Raw genomic sequence first — 26,381 nt, 5'->3', positions numbered from 1 at the left:
GGCTTACTCCATCAGCCTAACACTCATTTATATATTTTTCTACTGATGAATAGTTTGACAGGAACCCCAGCTCCGTTATTAAGGAATTTCTACTTTTGCCTGTTGCTGTTGTGTCCAACCTCCCATCACTACCCAAGTTAGATACCTTTTGGTTATATCGTTCTTACACAAAGGACATTGTGAAGGTCCTTTCCTCTGGTTGAGAAGTTTCAGCATACAAAACCTATAAATTATAAAGAATGAAAGAACAATTCAAGTTACTTTTTTTCTGGTAGAGAGTATTCAAAAGGCAAATAGCCATGAAAAGATAATCTCACGACTGCCCTTAAGAGCCATTTTAAAGGTAATGGCAGGTGAATTACAACCAATGGCTTTAATTGTTTTTAGATGCTGCATAAGCAGAAACCAAACTACATAAGCAGTGATCTATGAAAAATGAACTTACATGCATATGGCTGACTGTTATGATCAAATTAAACTTATTAAAAAGTTAATATGGCATATTTAATGATATATTCATAATTATCTCACACTGCATAACCAGATATAAATGGTAAATAGCTTAAGTAAAATGATCATAATTAGTTTAAAAACTCAGTACGTCACTACAAAGGTATAGTAAATCAAGACAGTGTGCTGCTGGGGCGCCTGGGTGGCACAGCGGTTAAGCGTCTGCCTTCGGCTCAGGGCGTGATCCCGGCGTTCTGGGATCGAGCCCCACATCAGGCTCTTCCGCTATGAGCCTGCTTCTTCCTCTCCCACTCCCCCTGCTTGTGTTCCCTCTCTCGTTGGCTGTCTCTATCTCTGTCAAATAAATAAATAAAATCTTTAAAAAAAAAAAAAGACAGTGTGGTGTTGACATAAGGACAGACATATACATTGATGAAACAGAACCGAGAGTACGGAAAAACCCATATATCTACGGTCAATTGATTTTCAACAATGGCACCAAGACAATTAAATAGAAAAAGAATAGCCTGGGGCGCCTGGGTGGCACAGCGGTTAGGCGTCTGCCTTCGGCTCAGGGCGTGATCCTGGCGTTATGGGATCGAGCCCCACATCAGGCTCCTCTGCTATGAGCCTGCTTCTTCCTCTCCCACTCCCCCTGCTTGTGTTCCCTCTCTCGCTGGCTATCTCTATCTCTGTCAAATAAATAAATAAAATCTTTAAAAAAAAAAAAAAAGAAAAAAAAAAGAAAAAGAATAGCCTACCAACAAATAGTGCTGGGACAATCAAACAGTCACGTGCAAAAAGATGAAGCTAGAATCCTAATTCACACAATCCAAAAAAGTTAACTCAAAATGGATCACAGAATTAAATGTGAGAACTAAAACTATAAACCTTTTGACCTTGGGTTAAGCAATGATTTCTTAAATACCAAAAACAACCAAAGAAAAACTAGATACATTGGACTAAATCAACCTCAAGAACTTTTATGCCGCAAATAATACCATGAAGAAAGTGAACAGCCAGGGGCACCTGGGTAGTTCAGTCGGTTAGAGTCTGCCTTCGGCTTAGGTCATGATCTCGGGATCCTGGAATGGAGCCCTGTGTCGGGCTCCCTGCTCAGCAGGGAGTCTGCTTCTCCTTCTCCCTCTGCTCCTCCCCACCTCCCTGACTCCTGCTCTCTTTCAAATAAACAAAATCTCGAAAGAAAGAAAGAAAGAAAGAAAGAAAGAAAGAGAGAGAGAGAGAGAGAGAGAGAGAGAGAAAGAAAGAAAGAAAGAAAGAGACAAAGAGACGAAAGAAAGAGACAAAGAGACAAAGAGAGAAAGAGAGAAAGAGAGAAAGAAAAGAAAGTGAAGGGCCAGTCCATGGAATGGGAGAAAATATTTGCAAATCATATACCTGGTAAGAGACTTGTATCCAGGATATATAAATAACTCTTACAACTCAATAATAAACAGAGAAATAAACCAACTAAAAAATAGGCAAAGGATGTGAATTTTCTCCAAAGAAAATATACAAATGGTCAATAAGCACATAAACAGATGCTCAATATTATCAGCCATTAGGAAAAGGTAAACCAAAGCCATGATGAGGTGCTACTTTACATCTACCAGGATGGCCATAACCAAAAATATGTATTGCAGAAGATGTGGAGAAACTGCAATCCTCATGCATGGCTGGTGGGAATATACAGCAATGCAGCTACTTTGGAAAACAGTTTGGCAGTTCCTCAAAATGTTAAATACAGAGTTACCATATGACTCTGGAAGTCTGCTCCTAAAGTTTCTTCCCAGGAGAAATGAAAACCTACGTCCACACAAAACTTGTACACAAATGTTCAAAGCAGCATTACCCATTATAGCCAAAAAGCAGAAACAATCCAAATGTCATCAACTACTGAATGGATGGACAAAATGTGGTATATCCACACAATGGAATATTATTCAGCCACAAAAAGAACAAAGTATTGATAAGCTACAATATGAACTTTGAAAACATCATGCAATTGACCTTAGAAGTCAGACACAAAAGGTCATATATTGTATTATTCCACTTACATGAAATATCCAGAAATATCCAGAATAGACAAATCTATAGGGACAAAAAGTAGACTTGTGGTTGCAAAAGAGGAGATGGAGGGAGAATGGGGAGTAGCTGCTAATGGGTACAGGGTTTCTTTTTCGGGTGATGAAAATGTTCTAAATTTGGGGCGCCTGGATGGCTCAGTCGGTTAGGTATCTGCCTTTGGCTCAGGTCATGATCCCGGAGTCCCAGGATCGAGCCCTGAGTCGGGTTCCTTGCTCAGTGGGGAGTCTGCTTCTCCCTCTGGCCCTCCTCCCTTTCGTGCTCTCTCTCTCTCACTCACTCTCTCTCACTCACTCTCTCTCTCTCTCAAATAAATAAAATCTTAAAAAAATATATTCTGGGGGCACTTGGGTGGGTCAGATGGTTAAGAGTCTACCTTCAGCTCAGATCATGATCTCCGGGTACTGGGATCAAGCCCTACGTCGGACTCCTGGCTCAGCAGGGAGCCTGCTTCTCCCTCCCCTCTGCCTATCCCCCTGCTTTTGCTCTGTCTCTCTCTCTCTCTCTCTCAAATGAATAAATAAAATCTCAAAACAAACAAAAAATACATATATATATATATTCTAAACTAAGATTGTAATGATAGTTGCACAATTGTGAATATACAAACAAACAAACAAACAAAAACCCATAACCCTGAACTGTAACTTAAAATGGGTGAATTTTATAGCATGTAAATTATATTTCAATAAAAATGTTATAAAAAATCTCAAGAGGGGCACCAGGGTGGCTCAGTTGGTTGAGCGACTGCCTTCAGCTCACTCAGGTCATGATCCCAGGGTCCTGGGATTGAGCCCCACATCGGGCTCCCTGCTCGGTGGGGAATCTGCTTCTCCCTCTCCCTCTGCCACTCTCCCTGCTTGTGCTCTCCTACTCTTTCTCTCTGTCAAATAAATAAATAAAATGTTAAAAAAAAAAAAAGGCTCAAGGAAGGGAGAAAGTGTACTTATTTTCATAGTCACCATGTGTGCCGTGATAGCTGGCATAACCAAGTCACTCACTAGAAGTCTAAGGAGTGAAGAAGGGTCCAGCCTTCTGGGACAGGTGGGCTTTTAGAGCATCTCTGGATGGAGAACAATTTTGGTAGTTATCTCAGCGAATATGGCTAAGAAGACATGAAGGACAAATGCAACATATTCTAGTAAGTCTGCTTCCTTAAAAAAAAATACTATTCCTACTGACTGGTGGTGTCTATAAAGATCAATCTTCCCTTAGGAAGAAGACAAAAGACTCAGAGAAAAGACAGGTAGAAAAGGAAAAAGGGAAGAGAGCAGTAGAGACAGCTGTGGGGACAATCATTATAAGCAGGGATTCACTCATACCACCAATATTTACTACATGTCCAGTACTGTTCTAGATGCAGGGGATTTGGTGGAAAAGCAAAATAAAATCCATGCCATCATAAAGAACAGAATATTCTGGCGAGGGAGGTGACTGGGGAAGGGAGCAGATATAAGCAGTAAAAAGAACCACGAAAGAAAAGAGGGAGTTGAAAAGGCGCAGAGAGCACTTTTTACTGACCAAGTTCTCAAACACACAGTGCCCTCTCTTACTCTACACAACAACCCTGATGTATTGTCTTCATTTTACAGTACAGATGGGCCCCAGGGATGGTCAAGGAGACTAGGGTCCTTCTTCACCTATACAGATGCTTCATGACCATGCCGTACTCAACAACCGTTCTATAGCGTAGGGGACAGGGGTGTCAAAAAGCTACCTGCACTGTATATAATCCCCTTAAAGAGCCACAGACGAGGCTACCGCTCCTTGAGAAGATGCAAATCCTACCCATACTCTACCACAATGGCCCTAGGAGGCATCAGTGTGTTATACTGGCAAATGATATAATTACACAATTCATAGGAGGGACAGGGAGGGAACCTCCCAAACAGAGTACTGCAGCATACAGCAGCTAAGCCAGAGTGACAAGCTACATTAGAGTGCTGTAGCCCATACAAGAATCACACAAATAAGGCAGGGGAACTAGGTACGCAGAAATCAAGTATATAGGTCAAGTAGAACCAGACATAGGTTCCAATCTTTCCTTACGCTACAAAAAGAACAGATACCTCAAGGTTGTTAACTAAACTCAAAAGAGAAAATGAACTTGTACATGACTTGAAAAGACTAAGCTAAGGAAAGTACTGACAGACCAATGGAACATAGGTATATCTTTCAAGGCTGAGAAGAATTTGTTAAATTCCGTTTTAGAGCTCTGGGGAATCCATGTGATGCACCAATGAAATGAGAACACATATATATAAGTTCTACATGAGGTTCTCAGTAAAAATGTCTGAGTCTTTTTTTTTTTAAGATTGTATTTTTTGGTAAGATTTTATTTATTTATTTGTCAGAGAGAGAGAGAGAGCGCACGTGCACGCGTGAGTGCACAAGCAGTGGGAGTGGCAGGCAGAGGGAGAAGCAGACTCCCCGCTGAGCAAGGAGCCTGATGTGGGACTTGATCCCAGGACCCTGAGCCGAAGGCAGATGCTTAACTGACTGAGCCACCCAGGCATCCCTAAGATTGTATTTTTTAGTAATCTCCCCACCCAATGTGGGGCTCAAACTCACAACCTGAGACCAAGAATCACATGCCAGCCAGGCACCCCAAGTTTTCAGCCTCTTCACTTTCTAAAGCCCAATGCTTAAGGAAAGACAATATATTTTTTAGGCAATGTAGTATGCTTTCTAAAGAGTGGTGTCAGATTTTTAAAGCTGATAAGAAACAGTAAAATCACAGTGACACAAACTAATTTGGGGGGACTTTCAGAGTGCTCATTTCTGGGCATGTCTACATCCTGAGCAGATTAACAATGTTATGGAAACTCATTTAATTTTGAGCTGTTGGTCCAAATCTATCCCGGCAGGAAGCAATAAATTAATAGTTCTAAGTCTGGGCAAAATAAAGGCAGGATGACTTCTGGCTTCCTACAATTACATTGGGTGCCCTGGATTCCTGCCAACAGATCGTGAACCAATGCAGTCCCTCGTTAAAAGGAAATAAAGACCCTGAGAGCTCCATAGCTTAGCACCTCAGCATCCATTCATGTTGCTGGTCCCACCAAACCTTGTCAGTTTTGATAATAGGGCTCTGTCTTCTTGATCAAACCTCTTGTTTGTATTTAGTCCTAATGATCGAGAATCTATCTTGAGCTCTTCATCTGGAAGATTGTGCCTAGGTTCCTCGCCCAGTACCCCAGTCCCATGGGTTAAGGTTCTTGTCTCTTAGGGACAGGAATCTTAACCCTAACCCTCAGCCTCCTATGGTTGGATCCCTGTCACGTCTCTTCCCTTATCACCACCACCCTACACTTGTGTTCATTTTTGCTCCTAGACTCCTGAGAGACTATGTTCAATCTATTTGTCAGATTATCCATGTCTTGCCTATTTCTACATCTCTGATGTATCAACCCATTGCTAAATTCCAGAATTCCCTGATATCATGATCCAATATATCTGGCCATCGAACCTCTCTGACACTAACTCACCACTTACCTGGAATGTGGAGATCAAGACCAGAGCTGAAGTCAGACACTCAACCGACTGAGCCACCCAAGCATCCCCCGACACAACTCCTATACATGGATGCAAAGTTAGTTTCTTTTCCCTGGACAGTCTACTTTCTTCTCTTCATACCTTTGCCTGTAATTTCCTTCTTCCACAAGCTCTCAAAGTAAGGAATGTTCACAATGCAATCTCTTTACTCTCTATAATATTATATATTCATTACTCAAGGTGACGGGAAAGCATACAGTACATGTCAGAAAGATTCTCATGAAGAAACAATGAAAGTCCCAGCATTTAAAAGGTTAATTTTCATCTATCTATAACTTTTTAAATATTGGGCCTTTATTTATTTTTAAAGATTTTATTTATTTATTTGAATGAGAGAGAGCAGAGCCAGAGAGAGAGCATGAGCAGGGGGAGGGGCAGAGGGAGAGGGAGAAGCAGACCCCCCAGTGAGCGGGGAGCCGGACACAGGGCTCCATCCCAGGACCCCAGGATCATGATTTGAGCCAAAGGAAGACACTTACCTGACTGAGCCACCCAGGTGTCCCAATACTGGGACCTTTAAATTTTGTTTAATAAAGTATCAATCTCAAAAAACCAGTTCTATACCACAATAGTTTGAGAAGCTTCCCTCCAGGGGCCACAAAACTAAAAATCCTTAAAACAGAGGGATAAAGCTGTGCTCCCTTGGCACCTGACAGGAAGAAGGGCCTCAGGAATCAGAAGGAAACTCATGGGAGCAGATCTAGGACGGTGGGGTGGCACAGAAAAGGGGTGAGAGGCGGTGGGAACGGGCTCTGGATCCTTACCGACACAGATGAATGGGAAGAATAAGGTAGAATTCAGAGGAAGGAAAGGGCCAGCTAGCGGGTAGACTTGGGTTCGGGTATCCCTCCAGAGGGAATGGGTTTCTTTCAGCTTCAGCCAGCCCTCATTATCCTTATCCAGAAGGATTTTAGGTTATGGAAACATACTAAGAATCTGATGACAATTATGGGCTGTCTTTCCCAGGAAATTGCACATGCCTATAGCTTTTAATCCAATTAAATTTAAAACTGAATATAATTCTAGGACATGCATGAAAACCATTCACAAATCCCAAATGAAGAACTCCTGAATTTAAAAATTCCTTAAAAAAAAAAAACAAAAACACCTCCTGAGGGGGCACCTGGCTGGTTCAGTTAAGAGAGCATGTGACTCTTGATCTCAGGATTGTAAGTTTGAGCCCCACGTTGGGTATAGAGATGGAGGGAAAGGAGAGGCAGGGGCTGGGGGTAGAAGGGAAACATGCTCTCCATCTCATAACATTTTGTGCTAATAAACTCATGACCACAGACCTGGCTTTCACTTCCGATTAAAAGGGAAAAATATCTGGGGGCGCCTGGGTGGCTCAGTCGTTAAGCGTCTGCCTTCGGCTCAGGGCGTGATCCTGGCGTTCTGGGATTGAGCCCCATGTCAGGCTCCTCCGCTGGGAGCCTGCTTCTTCCTCTCCCACTCCCCCTGCTGTGTTCCCTCTCTCGCTGGCTGTCTCTATCTCTGTCGAATAAATAAAATCTTTAAAAAAAAAAAAAAAGGAAAAATATCTAAAAACAAATTAGTTGGCATTCAGGGCAAGTCTCAATCACAGCTTTACAACAGGGAGGAGAGGTCCCCCTTGTTCCACCAAAACACCTACCAAATGTGTTCCCAAATTCTTTCATCAAGAAACATTTTCAAACGGCAAGATCCTTAAAAATGTAAAAATAACTTGAATCATTGGTATGAATGAATTTCAGCCCAAATATAAACTGATATCAGATCCTTTCCTATCTTCACAAGGATTACGAAGCAGGCAAACACTGGACCTTAGAAGGAGAAATAGAGGGACGAACAGAAATAACAGAAAGGAGAAACTGGGAAATTGCTTATTGCACAATCGCCTGCAATCTGCTTTCACCCATGGACACAAAAACAAACAGCTGTTCAAAATGATCTCATATCCCACTGGATAAATATGCCAGTGTTTTCCCAGGAACTATGGTTACAACCAACTTCCAAAGGCTGTCTAAGTACTCGGAGGCAGAATGAAACAGAGTTCACTTAACTGAAGTAGCTAAAGCTTCTGTAAAGTTAGGTATTTCCTGTGTTGTGAAGAATAAGCACAAAAGCTAAATAACGGAGCCACGTGAAACATTCAAACTTACTTGCAAAATATGTGATCACACTTCGTGGAAACAGGCTCTTTGATCAACTCCAGACTAGAAGGATAGGAAAAAAAAAAAAAAAAAGGAAATGAGGCTCAATAATTCATTTCAATATAAATAAATTCTTGGTTAAGAAGTGCAACTTTAGGGGCGCCCGGGGTGGCGCAGTCGTTAAGCGTCTGCCTTCGGCTCAGGGCGTGATCCCGGCGTTCTGGGATCGAGCCCCCGCATCAGGCTTCTCCACTAGGAGTCTGCTTCTTCCTCTCCCACTCCCCCTGCTTGTGTTCCCTCTCTCGCTGGCTGTCTCTCTCTGTCAAATAAATAAATAAAATCTTAAAAAAAAAAAAAGGTGCAACTTTAAGCTGCTATAACCAAGTCAAGGTAAGGCTTTAAGTTCATTTAATAAATATTTATTAAATATCTGCTGTCCTAGGCGCCAAAAATACAGCAGAGAATATGATCCTTACCTCCCTGAGCTTTCAGCTATCAAAACAGAACATACTACTCTTTTCAGTACTCTATTATCTTTAGCATTTAAAAGATTGGCTGACATTATTCCATTATTCACTAGTTTTCACTGATACATTTTTCAAGCTAAATTTGGGGGGACGTCCTATATCTTAACTACACTTTAAGCTCCATGAAGACAACAAACTTCTTGTATTTCTTTTGGATCCCCTCATAGCGCTTTTTTTTTTTTTTTTTTTTTTTTTTTTTACGTGTGACTGCCTTTTTATTTTAAATTTCTTTCTTTCCTTTTTTTTTTTTTTTAAACGTAATCACTACACCCAGTGTGGGGATTGAACTCACCACCCCGAGATGAAGAGTCACATGCTCTATGGACTGAGCCAGCCAGGCACCCCTTAAATTTCTTAATATGGAAAATGTCAAGCATTTACACAAATAAAATAGTAAAATGAACTCCATGTATCATCACTCAGTTATAATGCTCAAAGCCAGTCTTATTACATCCATACAAACACCCACCCAAAGTCCAGATTATTTTAAAATAAACCCCAAGAGTCATTCATTTCATCTACAAATATTTCAGAACATACTTATAAAAGACAAAGATCTTTTTATGGCGACCATGAAACCATTATTACTCTCAAAAATTAATTTTCTTTAGGGTGCCTGGGTGGCACAGTTGGTTAGGTGTCTGATTCTTGGTCTCACCTCAGGCCTGATCTCAGGGTCGTGAGATCAAGCCCCACATCAGGCTCTGTGCTCAGCATGGAGTCTGCTTAAAACTCTCCCTCTATCCTTCCCTGCCACGTTCTCTCTCTCAAATAAATAAATGAATCTTTAAGAAATAATAATTCCTTTATAGCATCGGATATACAATATTCTAATTTCCCTCACTGTCTCTTAAAATGTAATAATTAAATCTATTTAGATCAGGATTTAAACAAGATCCATGCATTGCATTTGGTTGATATGTCTCAGGTGTCTTTTAATCTACAGATTTCACCTCTCTTTTCCCCCTTGTCATTTATTTTAATAAGTAGGTCATTTGATCTGTACCATTTTTTTTTAAAGATTTATTTATTTGAGAGAGAGAGGGAGAGCACAAGCAGGGGGAGGGGCAGAGGGAGAGGGAGAAGCAGGCTCCCCACTGAGCAAAGAACCCAATGTGAGGCTGGATCCCAGGACACCAGGATCATGACCTGAGCTGAAGGCAGAAGCTTCACTGACTGAGGCACCCAGGCACCCCCAATCTGTACCATTTCCCACATTCTGAGTTTTACTGATTGTAACTCTATAATGTGGTTTAACATGTTCCTCTAGCCTCTAGCTCCTATAAACTAGACCTCCAGGCTCGATCAAATTCAGATTCAATTTTTTGGCAAGAACACTTTACAGGTGGTACTGTGTGCTAGGACTTTTCTGATGTCAAGGAGGTTCATGATGCTGGGTTCGTGATTACTTTGTAAAAAAACAACGTAATAAATACTCACCAACGAAAATTTAGAAAATAAATAAATAAATTTAGAAAACTATTAAAATCTTGAGAAAAGAAAATTCATCACCCAAATTCCCATCCCTGCCGGTCCATTCACAAAATCTTAGTATCTTCCTGAGATTATTTCATTTACTAACAGAACAAGGAATTATTGGGCAGCTCCTATAGGCAAGTACTGTTCCTGGAGACAGAGCTAGAGCAGGACTAAGCCTGTCCCCAGAGAACTTTCATTCTCGTTGCGGTAAGACAGTTAACTGAGACTTAAACAAGAACATTTGGGAATAAGGGCTAAAAATAAAAATAAAGCCTGCTAACAGGGATGGGGAGTGCTGGGGGGGGGGGTGTTTGTATACAGAGCGGCCAAGAAAGGCCTCACTGAGGTGACAGTGGCAGACAGTTGCATAACGTGAGGAAACAGGCTGTACAACAATCGGGGGAAGAACATTCCAGCAGAGGGAGCAGAGAAGGCAAACTCTAAGCGGGCCCCTGCCTGCTGTTTCCGAAGGTCAGGAAACAGGCCATGGGGAAGCGCTAGTAGAAGAGGTCAGAGAGGCAGGGGGGAGCCTGAGGAGGTAGGAACCTATAGGTGATTTTAAGTTGTTATCTTTTATTCTGGACGAGAGCTTCAGCAACAGATTTTTAGTACAGTTCAGCCAGGACATCAAACAAGAGGCCACCTGTGTGTGACAGGAATGTGGGTCTTTTCATGACGTGTTTCACTTTTTAGAAAAGGATCCCAAGAAAAGCTGAGGGACAATAGCCTCGTTGTGAAAGGTTTGGTAACACAACTCTTGTGATCACAGGGCTTCTGACGCAGCACAAGTAACAGAGAGGAAAATACCACAGGAAGTCAGAAGGCCAGGTTTCTACTACTAGTTCTCCTTCTTATTAGCAGAGTGACCTCAGGCCAAGCCCTTGACCCGAGCCCCGGGTTCCTTCTCTGTCACCCACTCTACCAGTCTCTTCAAGTTATTGTCAGAATAAAATTAAATGTTACTTGGGGAAATGTTCACAACCTGAGATGACTTGTACCAATGCGAGAATTATTATCCGGACCTAATGTGATTTTAAAAAGAAAAACCACTGAAAAAGAGAACTCTGATTTGCTACTAAATCACAATTCCTCAGATAAGCTACATATCAAAGAAATTCTCAGTAAAGGCGAAATTGGATTTAGCTATGATACCAGATGGCTTTCATTCTCACCACTGACTCAACTCTGAAATAATTATGTTTCAGTATGGTAATTATAAGCCGAGCTATATAAACATACTGTAAACACAAACTTTAAACGGATGAAAACTTTGATATATAAAAGGTAAGGACGGTTGAAAAAAAGCTTGAAGAGGTAATGGGAAAAGGGGTGTCTGGGGGGCTCAGTCCGTTAAGCATCTGCCTTTGGCTCAGGTCATGATCCCAGTGTCCTGGGATTAAGTCCCGCATCGCCTTGTATTGGGCTCCCTGCTCATTGGGGAGCCCGCTTCTCCTTCTGCCTGCTGCTCACCCCTTCCCCCCATCATGCTCTCTCACTCTGCTCTCTCTCTCTCAAATAAATAAATGAAATCTTTAAAAAAAAAAAAAAGAGGGAATAGGAATGAGAAAAGTTAGACAGTCCTCTTCTAGGTCCTGATGAAAGTAAATGTTCACTATGAGTGCGATTCAAATATTTAAACACTGCTCAGGTCAGGCAATATTTTAGTCTTACTGTGTATTTGCATTTTGGGCTTCCAACATGGGTATAAGTGATTGGAAAGAGAAGCTGGGTTAGATTTGAAAAACCACCGCCACCTACCAGGATACACATTTTAGCAAACTTTTCTGAAAGTCAAAAATTTTATAGAGTTGTGTGTAAAAAGTTACAAAGAACTACTGATTATCAGAAATCAACACCAATGGTAATTTAAAATAGAGGCCAACAGAAGGTAGAGGCCAACAGAAGGTATTTTAGCTCAAGAGACCTCAAAGAAGCTGGAAGCCTACCCTCTAGCTACCGAAACACTGTTTCTAGTTATATTCAGGAATCATTTATTAAGACACGATTGCAAATTATACTGTTTCTGGGCACTGTTTTTTGTTTTAAACTTTTTATTTATTTGAGAAAGAGAGCTCTCGAGCACAAGAGAGGGGAGGGGCAGAGGGAGAGGAAGAAACAGACTCCCTGCTGAGCAGGGAGCCCTTGACGAGGGGCTCATTCCCATGACCCTGGGATCATGACCAGAGCAGATGTCAGATGCTCAACCGACTGAGCCACCCAGGTGACCCACGGGGACTGTTAAACAAATAAACAAAAAGTAGAGTAGGTATGATTCCCAACCTAGAACTTTCCATTTGAATGAGTTTAAGGTTTAACAATGAAGAGAATGAGAAGTTTTAGTTTAAAAACCTAAGTCTATTGCTAATAGAGAATAGATTAAAAAAAAAAATAGGGAGCTGGAAAACATACAATTGCTAACTGAAATTGAAAATTCAGTATTAACTTCAACTTTCATTCTTGCATCTGTACTTTTTATGTATCTGAGTTTTTTAATTGATGGTTTAATTTGCCAGAATGAGAAAGAACATTACATTTTTATGACTGAGTCTCATGGAAATGTAAAATAAATGGAGCCCGATGCCATTCTATTGAGGACTTTTTGATCACTCTTTGTAATTATCGTGAGTAAGTTTTATGCTGTTTCAAAAGTAATTTTTTTTCCAGTTGTCATTTCCTGCTTCTCTGGCTCTGATGATTCATAAAGTAGGCTATAAATCTATTTAGCTCTTGTTATTTAGCTGAAACGTTGAAGGGCAAGGGAGAGGAGGGCTACTTATAAATCTTGTATCTCTCTGGAAACGCAACTTGCATTTTCTTTAATCTTATTTACTTAACACCAAATATGAAAAACAACTTTGAAGCACAAAAAGAAATTTACTTAAATCTACTCTCCTTTATTGAAGGTAAGGGCAATAGGTGCAGCTTTCCAATTTACTTTATGAATATTACCCACCACTAACCATCACCATATTAAAAACCATTAAACTATTAAGGAATCAATTTAGCTTATTATTTAATATCTTCAACAAATGTTTAGTGAGTGACTACTATGTCCCAAGTGCCCTGCTCTAACCACTAAGGATACGGAACAAAACAAAACAAATAAAAACCCCTGCCTTCATGGAGTTTAAATCCTATAAGGATAAAGAAAAAGAATAAACAAATTATACAGAATGTTAGATAGTAATAAGAGCTACGGGGGAAAAAAAACAGGAAAGGGAAATAAAGAGTGTGTTGGGGTGGGGCGCCTGGGTGGCATAGCGCTTAGGCGGCTGCCTTCGGCTCAGGGCTTGATCCCGGCGTTATGGGATCGAGCCCCACATTGGGCTCCTCTGCTATGAGCCTGCTTCTTCCTCTCCCACTCCCCCTGCTTGTGTTGCCTCTCTCGCTGGCTGTCTCCTTCTGTCAAATGAATAAATAAAATCTTAAAAAAAAAAAAAAAAAAAAGAGTGTGTTGGGGTAACGGTGTTATCATTTTAAATAGGGTTGTCTGGAAATGCCTTTTTGAAAAGGTGGTATTTTTTTTTTTAAGATTTTATTTATTTATTGACAGAGATAGAGACAGCCAGCGAGAGAGGGAACACAGCAGGGGAGTGGGAGAGGAAGAAGCAGGCTCATAGTGGAAGAGCCTGATGTGGGACTCGATCCCATAACGCCGGGATCACGCCCTGAGCCGAAGGCAGACGCTTAACCACTGTGCCACCCAGGCGCCCCGAAAAGGTGGTATTTTAATCAAGATTTGTAAGCCACGCAATTATCAGGGGTAGAACATTCCAGGAAGAGGGAACAGCAAGCATAAAAGCTCAGAGGCAGGAGAGTATGTTCTATGTCTGAAGAAGAGTTAAGAGGCCAGAATGACCAAGGGTGCCTGAGTGGCTCAGTCAGGTGAGCATCCAACTTTTTTTTTTTTTTAAGATTTCATTTATTTATTTGAGAGAAAGAGAGCACGAGAAAGAGAGAGAGGAAGAGGGAGAAACAGACTCCCCACTGAGCAAGGAGCCTGATGTGGGATCTGATCCCAGGACCCTGAGTGGTGACCTGAGCTGAAGGCAGACACTTAACTGACTGAGCCACCCAGGAGCCCAGCATTCAACTCTTGATCTCAGCTCAGGTCTTGATCTCAGGGTTGTGAGTTCAAGCCCCGCAATGGGATCCATGCTGGGGGTGGAGCCTACTTAAAAAACAAAAAACAAAAAAAAAAACAAGAGGCCAGATTGACCAGAGTAAAAGGAGTAAGACGGAGGACGGTAGGCAACAATTCTTCTAAGGTTCCTTTCTGGCTTTTCACCAAGACATTTTGAGGTATAGTTTTTAATTATTTTGTAGATTTAGCAAATGCCAAAGATGTCACCTAGTGACTACTTGGGGTTCATAATCTTTGTTGTGCCATAGACCCCCTTTGGCAGCTGGTGAAGCCCATAAACACCCTTCTCAAAGTAATGCTTTTAAGTGCATAAAATAAAAAATATAAAATTATACAAGAAACTAATTATATTGAAATAAAGTTCCAGCCACAGGCCTCCAAGGGTCGAGGAGGGTCAGCAAATTAAGAGCTCCTGAATACACACAAGAGAATTTTCCTGAGGTGATAAAACTGTTCTATATCTTGACTGGGTTACACAGATATATACATTTGTCGAAACTCAAGTGACTTGCATACTTAAGATCTCTGCATTTCACTGTATGTAAATTATGCCTCAACTTAAAAAAAAACAACACAAAAAAGCCTTGAGGGGCGCCTGGGTGGTTCAGTCAGTTAAGCAGCTGTCTTCAGCTCAGGTCATGATGGATCGAACCCCATGTTGGGCTCCCTGCTCAGCAGGAAGCCTCTCTCCCTCTTCCTCTGCCTGCTTGTGTGTGCGCTCTCTCTCTCTGTGTCAAATACATAAATAAAATCTTAAAAAAAAAAGAAAAAAAAAAGAGTCGCATGCTCTGCTGACTGAGCCAGCCAGGTGCCCCAGTAGTCTTTTTTTTTTCCCCAAAGATTTTATGTAATTATTTGAGAGAGAGAGATAAAGGAAAAAAAACACGAGTGGGGGGAGGGGAATAAAGCAGACTTCCCACTGAGCAGGGAGCCCGACTTGGGGCTTGATCCTAGGACCCCAGGATCATGACCTGAGTGGAAGGCAGACACTAAACCAACTGAGCCACCCAGGCACCCACCACCCAAGTAGTCTTATTTAAATATACAGGGCTAGTTCAACCAAACACCTACCCACTCACAAGCGCAAATCATTTGTGATTTTATTTTGCCACTATTAACTATCCCCATTCCAAGTGATTGAGCTGTTTTTAGAGCTTGGATGAAAAGGCCAATTACTCCAAACCAGATTTCTGCCCCAAAGTAGAATCAATCAAGACAGTCTGTGAGCTAGGAAAGATGGAGAGCTGAGTGTGTTAAGGGAGTAAAAAGGGAAGGGGAGAGGCAGAGTGGAGAAAAAGGGTAATTTCTTATATTCCCAAAGCTCTTAAGATAAGCAGCAACTTTAATAGTCTATTCTTAATAGATAATTTTTTCTTCTTAATATGTGCAAGGCCAATTCTACTTATTTGCATAGGATATAATCAAGTAAAGAAGAATCTCAAATTAATAAACTCTTCTGTCAACTTACCAGATTGGACACTCTAAGATTTTCTGCATGGCATTAAGGACATTTTGTACTTCTTCAACACGATCCGCAGGTAAATCCATTTCTTCCTGTTCCAATGAATTTTAAGGCATAAGCTTAAATATATGTGTGTACATTTGTATGCACACACACGTTACTTTGAAAGGTTTATAAGAACAACAGCCTAGTTTCATTAAATGTCATTTTTAAATAAAAAATTAAAGATTGGAGTGCCTTAAAATTACACCAATCATAGAATTAACGACAAAAGTTTTATTTTTTTTATTTTGAAAAGCTGTTTTTTGCAATTAAGACCATTTAAATTCCCTATTTTTTTCCCCCACATAAAGCCTCCAACCACTTCCTTTTGGTCTTTTCCTCTCTCCAAGAAAAAGAAAGCCATAGTGGGATGAGATGGTAGCCTCATATTTCTCCAATCATCCTGGCTCTTTTCTTTTTCTTGCTGAAAACCAACCTCAACAAAAACAAAACCAACACCAACCGACGCTCCCCACCCCTGCTCTTCCCCATTGTTTTCCACTGGTCTGCATTCATCTCACGATCCTCTTTAGGCACATCCATGCCAGTAGCCTCTGTAACTACTGACGCCCCTCTACTTTCTTCTTGTACCTTGTCAGAAACGCATATGAAGCCAGTTCTTTCTTAAGGGCTCTCCCTCCAACTAAATCCAGCCTCCTCCTAGTCTCAGACACATTCCTAGCCTCTTTCCTTCCTCAGGATCTCATCACATATACCAGCCGGTCTTTTTATACTATGATGCGCCCCTCAGAACACATTCCAGTTCCTGCCACCAGGATCCCCCCTCGGACACACCCTGCCCCCCAATCCTCAGTGCTTTCCCTGCCCCGAGACCCACAAAGTGTCCCCGTCCCCACGATTTCTCCAGACTCAACGTCTTAGGCTTCTCAGGTTCCATCCTCTGCCGGTCATTGCCAGGTAATACCCATCTTGCTCTCCCACAGTCCACACCTGTTTCCTGTCCCACGGAGCAACCCTTGGACCCTCTCCCTTCCCGTAGGCTCTCTCACCTTCACCCAGAGCAAAGCGTCGGGGCTTCCCGGGTCCAGGGGCCCAGTTGTCTGAAAGACCCCCGGATCGCCCTCTATCCAGAAAGCCTTACCGAGATCACCCCGCGCAGTCGCACTTTCAATTTATCTGTAATTCCCGCGCTTTCCTGTTGCCACGGAAACCGGCCGCAGCCACTGAGCGAGAACCTCTCAGAATACGAGATTGAATCACGTTACGGAAGGGCGGAGCAGAGAGAGCCGAGAGTCTCTCCAGGCTCCCGATTGGTCATCCATTCTTTCCCCGCGTTACGTAATTAAAAAGAGACGGAAGAGAAAGAATTCACCCGGAGTTTTCCATTAGGCCCCTGCCCCCTCACCTCTACGCTTCCACTTGCGGCTTATTACGTCACAGAGTTTGCTGGACTAGGGCCGGAATCACTACCTGAGGCCCGAAACCGAGCGCAAGGTAGTGCCTGAAACAGTCGCAAAAAGGGGCCCTGTTCCCTCACCATTTCCGCCGCAATGGAAGTCTCCAGTTTAGGTAACTAAAAGGATTGTTGGGGGGGAACTACGATTTCCAGCATGCATTGCGGATCGAGAGGCCTTCGCCACAGTGTTCCTTGGAAACTGTAGTCCTATGGAGAGGCGCTTCCGATACCGGAAGCGGGCGCAGTTCTCACGGCAAGCCAGCTGATAGCTCGAAGAGCTCCGTGCGGTTATGCACGTCAACAGATATGGATTGGAGTGTTAGGTTTTCGTATCTTGAGAGCGGCGAATAGGCTAAAGAACCTACAAGTCCCAGGAAGACTACAGTTCCCATCCAGCCCCGCGAGTCTCGGGCAAGGAGTCCACTAAGGTCAGTGACCTAAGAGGACGCGGAGGGCGCCGAATTTACCTGGGAAGGGGAAACGGGATTCGACCCGCGACTGCGCACTCGTAGTTCCGCCCCTCTGCCCCAGTGTTTGTTATTGTTGTGCTGTTCTGGCGGCTCCTGCCCCGCCCCTGCCACGCATGCTCGACCAATCAGTGGGATGGTAGTTTTGAGGGACAACTAGTAAGAGCCAATCACCTTGTCCGAAACTCAAAAACTGGGGACTAGGCCCTCTTTCTATCCGCCATGTTAGATTCACCCCGCAGGAATAGCAGCGGAGCTGGCTGAGAACGGTTTTTGCACTGGCCTCCGGCAGGCGCCCCCCGGGGGCGGGGAGCTGGTAAGGAAGCAGCTGCGATTACGGAGGGGTGGGAGCACATCGCCACTGAGAGGGTTAGAAGTTTAAGGAAGGGATCCTGCAAAAAAGAGGGGGTTCTTCTTCCGTGTCTGGGGGGCAGCCAGTCTTGTCAGTGACCGGATGAGAGAGCCGTTCGGGTTGAGCGGCCGAGGGGGCGGATACTGCCAGAGAGATGGAGGGTCTGTGGCTCAGAACGCTCGGCATCTGGTGATGGAAGGCCGAGACACCCTAGTGTCTCCCCCTCAAAGGGGGCCCAGGCAAAGAAAACGAAAGAGAGTCCTCCGAGGGTGGTGACATTGTCTTGAGGACGTGGAGTGCTAGGAAACGATAACTCGAAGACTAGGATAAAGTCTGCAAGGGGGAAAAAAAATGGCACTGCCCACACAGCCTCCCAGCCCCATCCCCCTCGGCTTGTTGAGAACCTCATAAAGAAGTCTCCTTGGTCGGGGACCTCTGGTATTGGAAAGACACCGTTTTTCCTTTTTGTCAAACTCTAGGTCACGCATTTTAACCCCCAAATAGCTTGTCAGGCCTTTGGCGGAGGCAGTAATCAAAGTTCAGTTTCCCAGGTCTGCTTCATTAACGGGATTTCTTGGTATCCTGAAAAAACTGACGTAGAGGAAAAACTGATTGTGCCAAGCAGAGGGTGAGCCAGTGGCATGAACTTATAATAATGCCGGTTTTGAAAGCTGAAGGCCTAGGCCCCAGCCATCTGACTTTACTGGCTTTAAACCTACAAGGACAGATGGTGCAAACCATAGCTTCGGTATTTCCACAAGTTCAAGAGTAATGCTCTTGCTGAAAGAATTTTCACATAAAAGCCAAGCAGAAATAGGCAATTCTTTATGAAGAAGACCTGGATACGATCCAGCTTAGCTAGAATCCCCCACTTCCTGTTTTCTCTCATCAGCCTACCAGCTGGATGAGCTCCAAGGTAACTAAACTAATTTTAATTGTGTAATTTGAGAAAAGGGGAGTTAGATTAGTTTCCTTCCTTCTGGACTCTCAAAAGTGTGGAAGGGTTTCTCGGAAGTTGAAAAGTGAGAATGTGTTTCAGAATATCCACTTTTTGGCTGACTGAATCAGTTACTTCATTTCCCTGATACTTTTTGCCCAAGATTCTGGGGAGTTGATGGGAATTCTGTCCAAATGTTAAGGACCCCAAGAATTGCATTCCATATAAATGAATACTAGATGTCAGCAGATTGGTGCTAGAAACTGGTATTTTTTTGATAGTGAACTTGGCTCTAGGTAAAGACAAAGAATGAAAAAAATTGGAGAGTAATTGTTTTGGGATTAAAAAAATTCCTGATCCTCAGAGAGTTCAAGGTCCTTTTAAATGACAGCCTCAATTGTATTGTTTCACAGGGCAGTGCATTTTGGCTTCTGAAGACTGATTTATTGTAATCATTTTTATATTTGAGTAACGTTTTCAGAGAACTTGCACACACGTTTTTATTTGACCTATTTTACAAAGTAAGGAGCTGAAGCTCAGGGGTTAAATGACTTGCTCACCATTATGTGGCTAGTACTGTGGCAGAGCTGTGTCTGGAGCCCAGCTCTTCTCAGCCCTTTTGCTCCCTCTCCCAATATGCTGCAAACTCCTGAGACTTAGTCTTATTCATCTCCTGCTTCCTGTGCCTAGAGCAGAATCTGGTTCTTTGAAGAGATTTCTTAAAGATTTGTTGATGAATATGTTTAAAAGATGACCTTTTTCATTACAACTTGGGTTTAGATTTTAACAAACTATTTTTTCATAAAGTCATAAGAACAAACCAATCTAACAACTCATCAGTAAATAAAATCCTTACTAAAAAGCCAACTGACCAGAGGGGCATCTGACCGGCTCAGTCAGTAGAATTTGCAACTCTTGATCTTGGAGTTTTAGGTTCAGTCCCATGTTGGGTGTAGAGACCATTTAAAAATAGAATTTGGGGGGGGGGGGGATGGGATAGACTGGTGATGGGTAGTAAGGAGGGCACGTATTGCATGGTATAACTGGGTGTTTTCCGCAACTAATGAATCATCGAGCTTCACATCAGAAAACAGGGATGTACTGTATGGTGACTAACATAATAAAAAAACATTAAAATAAAAAAAAATAGAGTTTTAAAGGAAAAAAAAAAACTGACCAGAGTAGACATTCAGTTACAAAACTGTTAACTTCTTAGGCATGATAATGGTATCGTGGTTTTCAAAAAGTCTTGTTTTCTGGGTTTTTTTTTTTTTTTTTTTTTTAAGAGTTACATGCTCAATTTTATGGACGAAGTAATGGCTGGCTGTCAAAATAATCCAGTAGGGAACAGGTATTGCTGTAATAAGATTAGTCCCGTGTTGATGATAATTATGGAAGATAGCTGATGGGTCTTTAGGGGTTCATTGTATATTAAGTTTCTTCTTTTGTATATGTTTAAATTTTCCCATAATTGTTTTTTTTTTAATTAGGTTACTATAGTTGTGTTAAAACAGTTGACTACTGTCGATTCATACTGGGGGAATTGGGTGGGGGTAATACAGAAGTGTAGATGAAATGAGGGTAGCCTTTAATTGTTTATTCTGACTATATGTCCACCACTCTCTATTTTAATGTATGAAATTCTCCATAAAAGAAAGTAAAACTATAAAAAAAAAATACACATGAACTTGGATGAAAGGTGTTGACTGCTACCCTGTAGTTTCTTGGCTAATATTTTGTCCTCTAAATTGTTAAAACTGATGTAATAAAGAACCTGGGTTGCTCAATTTAGGAAAAGGCTGCTTTTTCAAGAAAAAATGTAGAATGTCACTTTTAAGTTAAGAGAAAGTAAATTCCCTGAGGGTAGAGACCTATCGGTCTTACTCTTCTCTCCTGCTACTAGCAGATATTGAGTGGTACCCATTGAATCAACGAATCATATAAAGTTCCAGAAAATCCGAAAGAATTTTACAAATGTTAGATGATTTCTGTGGGTGTGGCCAAAATTTACACTGTCTCAGCATGCATTTAACAGTGAGATTTGGGGGGTACCTGGATGGGCCTCTGACTCTTGATTTCAGCCCAGGTCCTGTTCTCTGGGTCGTGGGATTGGTGGGGCTCCACGCTCAGCAAGCAGTCTGCTTCTCTTCCTCTGCCCCTTGCCGTGCTCAAGTGCACTCTCTTTCTCTAAAATAAATAAATCTTTTTAAAAAAAACACAAAGGGGCGCCTGGCTGGCTCAGTTGGTTGAGCATCCAACTCTTGGTTTCAGCTTGGGTTGTGATCTCGGGGTCCTGGGATCAAGCCTCGCATCAGGCTCTGTGCTCAGCACAGAGTCTGCTTGGCTTGTCTCGCTTGCTGTGCTCCTCCCCCCCCCCCCCCACTCACACTCACGCTCTCTTTCTCTCTCAAGTAAATAAATAAATAAAAATCTTTAAAAAACAAAAAAAACCCAAACAGTGAGATTTGTTTTAAGCCACCCACCAGATTGTAAGTAGCAGAAGAGCAGAGACACTGTCTTATTCACTGCGGTGTCTTCCTAGCCTAGCCTGTATTAGGGCTTCACAAGGATTTGCTGAATGACTTACGCAGTTTATAGAACCGGCTCTAACGTATGTTCTCTCTCTCCTTATCCTCTCAACGCTAGCCCCACAGCATGGAACCACAGGTTACTCTAAATGTGACTTTTAAAAATGAAACTCAAAGCTTTCTGGTTTCCGATCCAGAAAATACAACTTGGGCTGATGTAGAAGCTATGGTGAGTGTTACTTGGTTTCTCCATCCTTGAAGCATAATTTTTTCAAAGGTAGCTACTTTTAACTGTGTTGTTTCATAGCTGTCATATTTACCTTTTCTAGGCCTTTTGGAAAATTACTTTTGACAGGGGTTCAGTATTCATATAGGAGATGGGCATCACCACCATCCACCCCCACCCCCCGGGGCACAAACAAATTCTTTAATTTGCAGCTAGGACTTAGAAAAGCTGTTAATTTTAGAAACAGTGTGAGGAATGAACTGGTGTGGGCCCCACCCTAACCAGGCCCCAGCTAATCGTTCTCCTGCCTGAGAGCAGATATGTTACTGTGGTTTGTGAACCATCAAGGATATGACCTATGTTTTGCAAGCTGATTGTTTTTATTGCTAGGTCAGAGGTTGAGTATCTAAAAGTTTATGCAGTGGGGTCCCTGGGTGCCTTAGCTGGTTAAGCATCTTAACTCCTGATCTCAGCGCAGGTTTTGATCTGAGGGTAGTGAGTTTGAGCCCTGCATTGGGTTCCACGGGCGTGGATCCTACTTAAAAAAAGAAAAGGAAAAAGTTGAGCAGAAAAATCTCCCACAGGTGCTTAGCTGCTCATCTCTTGTGTTGTTATCAAAGCCTTTCCGCCTCCTGGTTTGCCCTTTGTACTCTTCTGTTTTTATTTGGTTTGCAGTAGTGAATGTTTTACTTCCTATGCAACTGTGTTTATCCAAGGAAACCCTTTGGTAAAAGCGTGCTTTTATTTGGTTATGTGGTATGATAACTAAAAAGGAACAAAAAAAACGGGCAGACTTCACAAGATGATCTGATCTAGATCTCTGTCTGCAGCAAATACTTCTTTATACTGTCCTAAACAGGTGGTTATCCAGAAAGTTGGGTCTGTTTGTCAAATGATCTGAAAATTAAACACAGTTAGTGTTCTTTTTCTAGTAGTTAAATGAGTTGATAGCTTGCCTTTTTTCTTTATTGTAAATTTTAAATTATTAAAAGGTAATATATGCCCATTATAAGAAGTAAAACAATCCAAACGTCTATAAAGAAAAAGTTACTCTCTACTCCTTCCTCCTTCCATCCACTATTCCCACCTCTTTGGGGTAACCAGTGTTAACAGCCCTGTGTATACTTACCCACATTTTCCATGTTCATACAGATTTCATCCTAGGATCATACTGTAAACATAATACTGCAGGGTGCTTTTTTCCCCCAACAGTGTATTACAGACAGTTCTCAATCCATAGATAAGGATCCGAGCTCATCCTTTTTAAAGCTATGAATTGTCTATAGTACTTTGGTGTTGTCATACCATAATTTAACCATTTCTTACTGAAAGAGTGTATCTAGTTTTTTTTTAATTGAGGTATAATTGCCCTATAACATTACACAGGTTTTAGGTGTACAGCATAACAATTCTGTATTTGTATATATTGCAAAATGATCACAGTAAGTCTGGCTAACATCTGTCACCACACGTAGTTACAATTTTTTTTCTTCTGATGAGAACTTTTAAGATCTACTCTCTCAGGAACTTTCAGATATACAGCACAGTATTATCAACTGTATTCACCATGCTGTACATTACATCCCCAGGACTGACTGGTTTTGTAACTGAAGTTTGTACCTTTTACCACCTTCACCCATTTCATGCACCTCCCACCCCCTGCCCCCAGCAACGACCAATGTGTTGTCTGTATCTATGAGTTGATTGTTGTTATTTCACTTACTTAGTGCCCTCAAAGTCAAAAGGGTTTTGTTGTCGTTGTTGTTGTTGTTTTGCTTTTTACCATTGTATAATAAACTACAGGAGAGATCTCTTTGTCTATATAACCTATGCACTGTTCTGTAGGATAGTTTCCCAAAGAGAGATTAATGGGTCACAATGCATGTAATTTTAAATTTTAATAGATACTGCCAGGTGCTTTGCAGAACAATTGTAGCACCTAATAGAAACGTATGACAAGGGGCGCCTGGGTTTAGAGCATCTGCCTTCTGCTCAGGTCATGATCCCAGGGTCCTGGGATCAAGTCCCGCATAAGGCTCCTTGCTCAGTGGGGAACCTGCTTCTTCTCCCTCTGCCTGCCGCTACCCCTGCTTGTGCTCTCTTGTCTCCATCTGTCTCTATCAAATAAATAGAATCTTTATTTTTTTTTAAAGATTTTATTTATTTGTCAGAGAGAGCGAGAAAGAGAGCGTGCGAGCATGCACACAAAAGCAGGGAGAGCTGCAGGCAGAGGAAGAAGCAGACTCCCTGCCCAGCAAGGAGCCGGACACGGGACTCGATCCTAGGACCCTAGGATCACGACCTGAGCTGAAGGCAGATGCTCAACCAACTAAGCCACCCAGGCATCCCTAGATAGAATCTTTAAAATATATATATATAAAAGAAATGTATGACAGTACCCTAAATTTTTGACAACATTGGATGTTACGGCTCTAAAATTTTTTCACCATTCTGTTGAGATGACATCTCATTGCTTAAATTTGCATTGTTCTGGGGCGCCTGGGTGGCACAGCGGTTAGGCGTCTGCCTTCGGCTCAGGGCGTGATCCCGGCGTTCCGGGATCAAGCCCCACATCAGGCTCTTCCGCTATGAGCCTGCTTCTTCCTCTCCCACTCCCCCTGCTTGTGCTCCCTCTCTCACTGGCTGTCTCTATCTCTGTCGAATAAATAAATAAAATCTTAAAAAAAAAAATTTGTATTGTTCTGACTACCATTACGGTTGAACATCTTTTCATATATTTGTTGGACACATCTGATTTCTCTTGTATGAAATCTCTATACATTTTTGCCCCCTTTTAACTGGGTGGTTAATCTTAACAATTAGCAGTTTTGCAGATGGTCTTTGTGTATTGCAGATAATAACCCTTTGTTATGAGTTGTAAGTAACACCCCCCCCCATTCTTTGTCTTTTGACTTTGTTCATGTTTTTTTTTCTTCTATGCCATTTTTGTGTTTAATTTTTATGTAATGAAATATGCCCATCCTTTCTTTTATGACTTCTGGGTTTCTGTTACAACTTGCCTTTTTGATATCTTGATCATATACCATGTACATTTCGCTTGCAGGTAAAAGTTTCATTTGATCTGACCACTATTCAGATAAAATACCTGGACGAGGAAAATGAAGAGGTAAAGTATATGACGGTACCCATGGCCAGGTATCCAGAATAGGGATCTTATTTCTCAAGAGGGATGGTGGATTGAAAAGTTCAGACTAGTGTTTTTTTCATTGTGTAGTGGTTTAAATGTACTTGATAATTGCATGTTCCAAGCCAACAGTGGCATCTGAGATGGAGTTGAGAGATGAGGAAGCAACACTGAAGAAGGAAATTTGAGACATAACTTTTAAAACTATGTAGTGATACAGTTCAAATATATCACAAGCTGCCATTTAGTTTATAGTAACAAAAATAATGGTAAACCTTTATTAAGTGGTGGTTACATGTCAGAATAACAACAATACTATGTATTAGGTGTTGCGTTATCATCTATCTTTTACCCATGAGGAAACTGAGGCCCAGAGACGCTAAGTAACTTGCCCAGAAGCACAAAAGCTTGGAAATAGTAGAGTAGGGGGGTTCATTCCATACCTCCTGGCTCCAGAGCGCAGGCTCTTAACCGCTGTATTATGCTGCCTCTTACTTAATGTACCTAAAATAAAAGGAGGATACAGGAGTTAAGCAATAAAGTCCTCCATTATTCACAGTTAGTTCATGATACTGGAATAGCTGAACCCCAATCTGAGATTGTGCATCTTATCTGTGAGGTTGGTCCTAGTAACAAAAATGTTCAATTGAAGTTTATAACTCCCTGTTGCTTTTGTCCTTTTACAGGTATCCATCAATAGTCAAGGTGAGTTCCTGAGAGACCCTGTTCAGCTTTATTTAAAAGCTTTAGTCTGTTCATGAGCACGTACGTTTCCATTTACACTCAGATCTTGCTGCAATATTTATTTTAGAGTGGAATTTAATATACAGGAAATTGATACCACACTCACTCAGCCATGGGTATTAGTTACATAGTGGATTTTTATTTTGTAGCGGTTTTTTTTTTTGTATATAGATTAGTGCCTTTGATTGGACCCTACGGACAGCTTTAATGGAAGGTTCTCTTATATTTAAGATGCTAATCTTCTGAAAATATGCTTCCCAGTTGAACACATACAACTCCGTTCTCCCAGTTTTGCCTTTGTCCCTGACTTGGTATATATATTACTGTCAACTTACGAACATATAAAATGGTATTCCAGAACTTATTTGTAAGATGCTTGGTTGTTCAGAGCTCGGAGCGCCTTTTCCCTATAGGAAGAATATTCTGTTTGAAGGTTAGGCTCCCATGCTAGTCCCCGCAAAGCTTATTTTAACCAGCTCTAATGGTAGTTGATGATGATAATTTTATTGTGCTTCGATTTATTGTGCTTTGAAGACATTGCATTTTTTTTTTCAAATTGAAGGTTTGTGGCAACCCTGCATCACTTTTTCCAACAGCATTTGTTCACTCTGTGTTGCATTTTGATAATTCTCAAAATACTTCAAGCTTTTTCATTGTTATATATATTATGATAATCTGTGATCAGTAATTAT

General features: G+C 41.7%; 2 protein-coding genes across 12 annotated transcripts in view; one reads left to right on the top strand and one right to left on the bottom strand.

The window, feature by feature from the left end:
• Positions 1-17,831, bottom strand: part of BRCA1 (BRCA1 DNA repair associated) — a 60,891-nt gene extending 43,060 nt beyond the window's left edge. For 4 of the 9 annotated variants that reach the window (XM_057317887.1, XM_057317888.1, XM_057317884.1 and 1 more), the window contains exons 1-4: positions 16,884-16,969; positions 15,838-15,923; positions 8,229-8,282; positions 146-223 (exon numbers count right to left, since the gene is read on the bottom strand). In XM_057317887.1, coding sequence (XP_057173870.1) covers positions 146-223; positions 8,229-8,282; positions 15,838-15,917 — 212 coding nt within the window. In that variant the 5' untranslated portion in view covers positions 15,918-15,923; positions 16,884-16,969. Of the gene's footprint in view, positions 1-145; positions 224-8,228; positions 8,283-15,837; positions 15,924-16,883; positions 17,082-17,239; positions 17,313-17,757 lie in introns of those variants that run through there. The other 5 variants (XM_057317885.1, XM_057317881.1, XM_057317882.1 and 2 more) reach the window with 5 other exon arrangements.
• Positions 17,610-26,381, top strand: part of NBR1 (NBR1 autophagy cargo receptor) — a 28,710-nt gene continuing 19,938 nt past the window's right edge. For 2 of the 3 annotated variants that reach the window (XM_026512728.4, XM_026512724.4), the window contains exons 1-4: positions 17,951-18,073; positions 21,693-21,803; positions 24,865-24,927; positions 25,632-25,650. In XM_026512728.4, coding sequence (XP_026368513.2) covers positions 21,702-21,803; positions 24,865-24,927; positions 25,632-25,650 — 184 coding nt within the window. In that variant the 5' untranslated portion in view covers positions 17,951-18,073; positions 21,693-21,701. Of the gene's footprint in view, positions 17,719-17,950; positions 18,074-21,692; positions 21,804-24,864; positions 24,928-25,631; positions 25,651-26,381 lie in introns of those variants that run through there. The other variant, XM_026512725.4, reaches the window with a different exon arrangement.

Source organism: Ursus arctos, unplaced genomic scaffold, assembly GCF_023065955.2.
Source record: "Ursus arctos isolate Adak ecotype North America unplaced genomic scaffold, UrsArc2.0 scaffold_24, whole genome shotgun sequence".
In the NCBI taxonomy this organism is placed as follows: Eukaryota; Metazoa; Chordata; class Mammalia; order Carnivora; family Ursidae; genus Ursus; species Ursus arctos.
The sequence above is the reverse complement of the archived record's forward strand: the minus strand, read 5'-3'. Positions and strand labels throughout refer to the sequence as shown.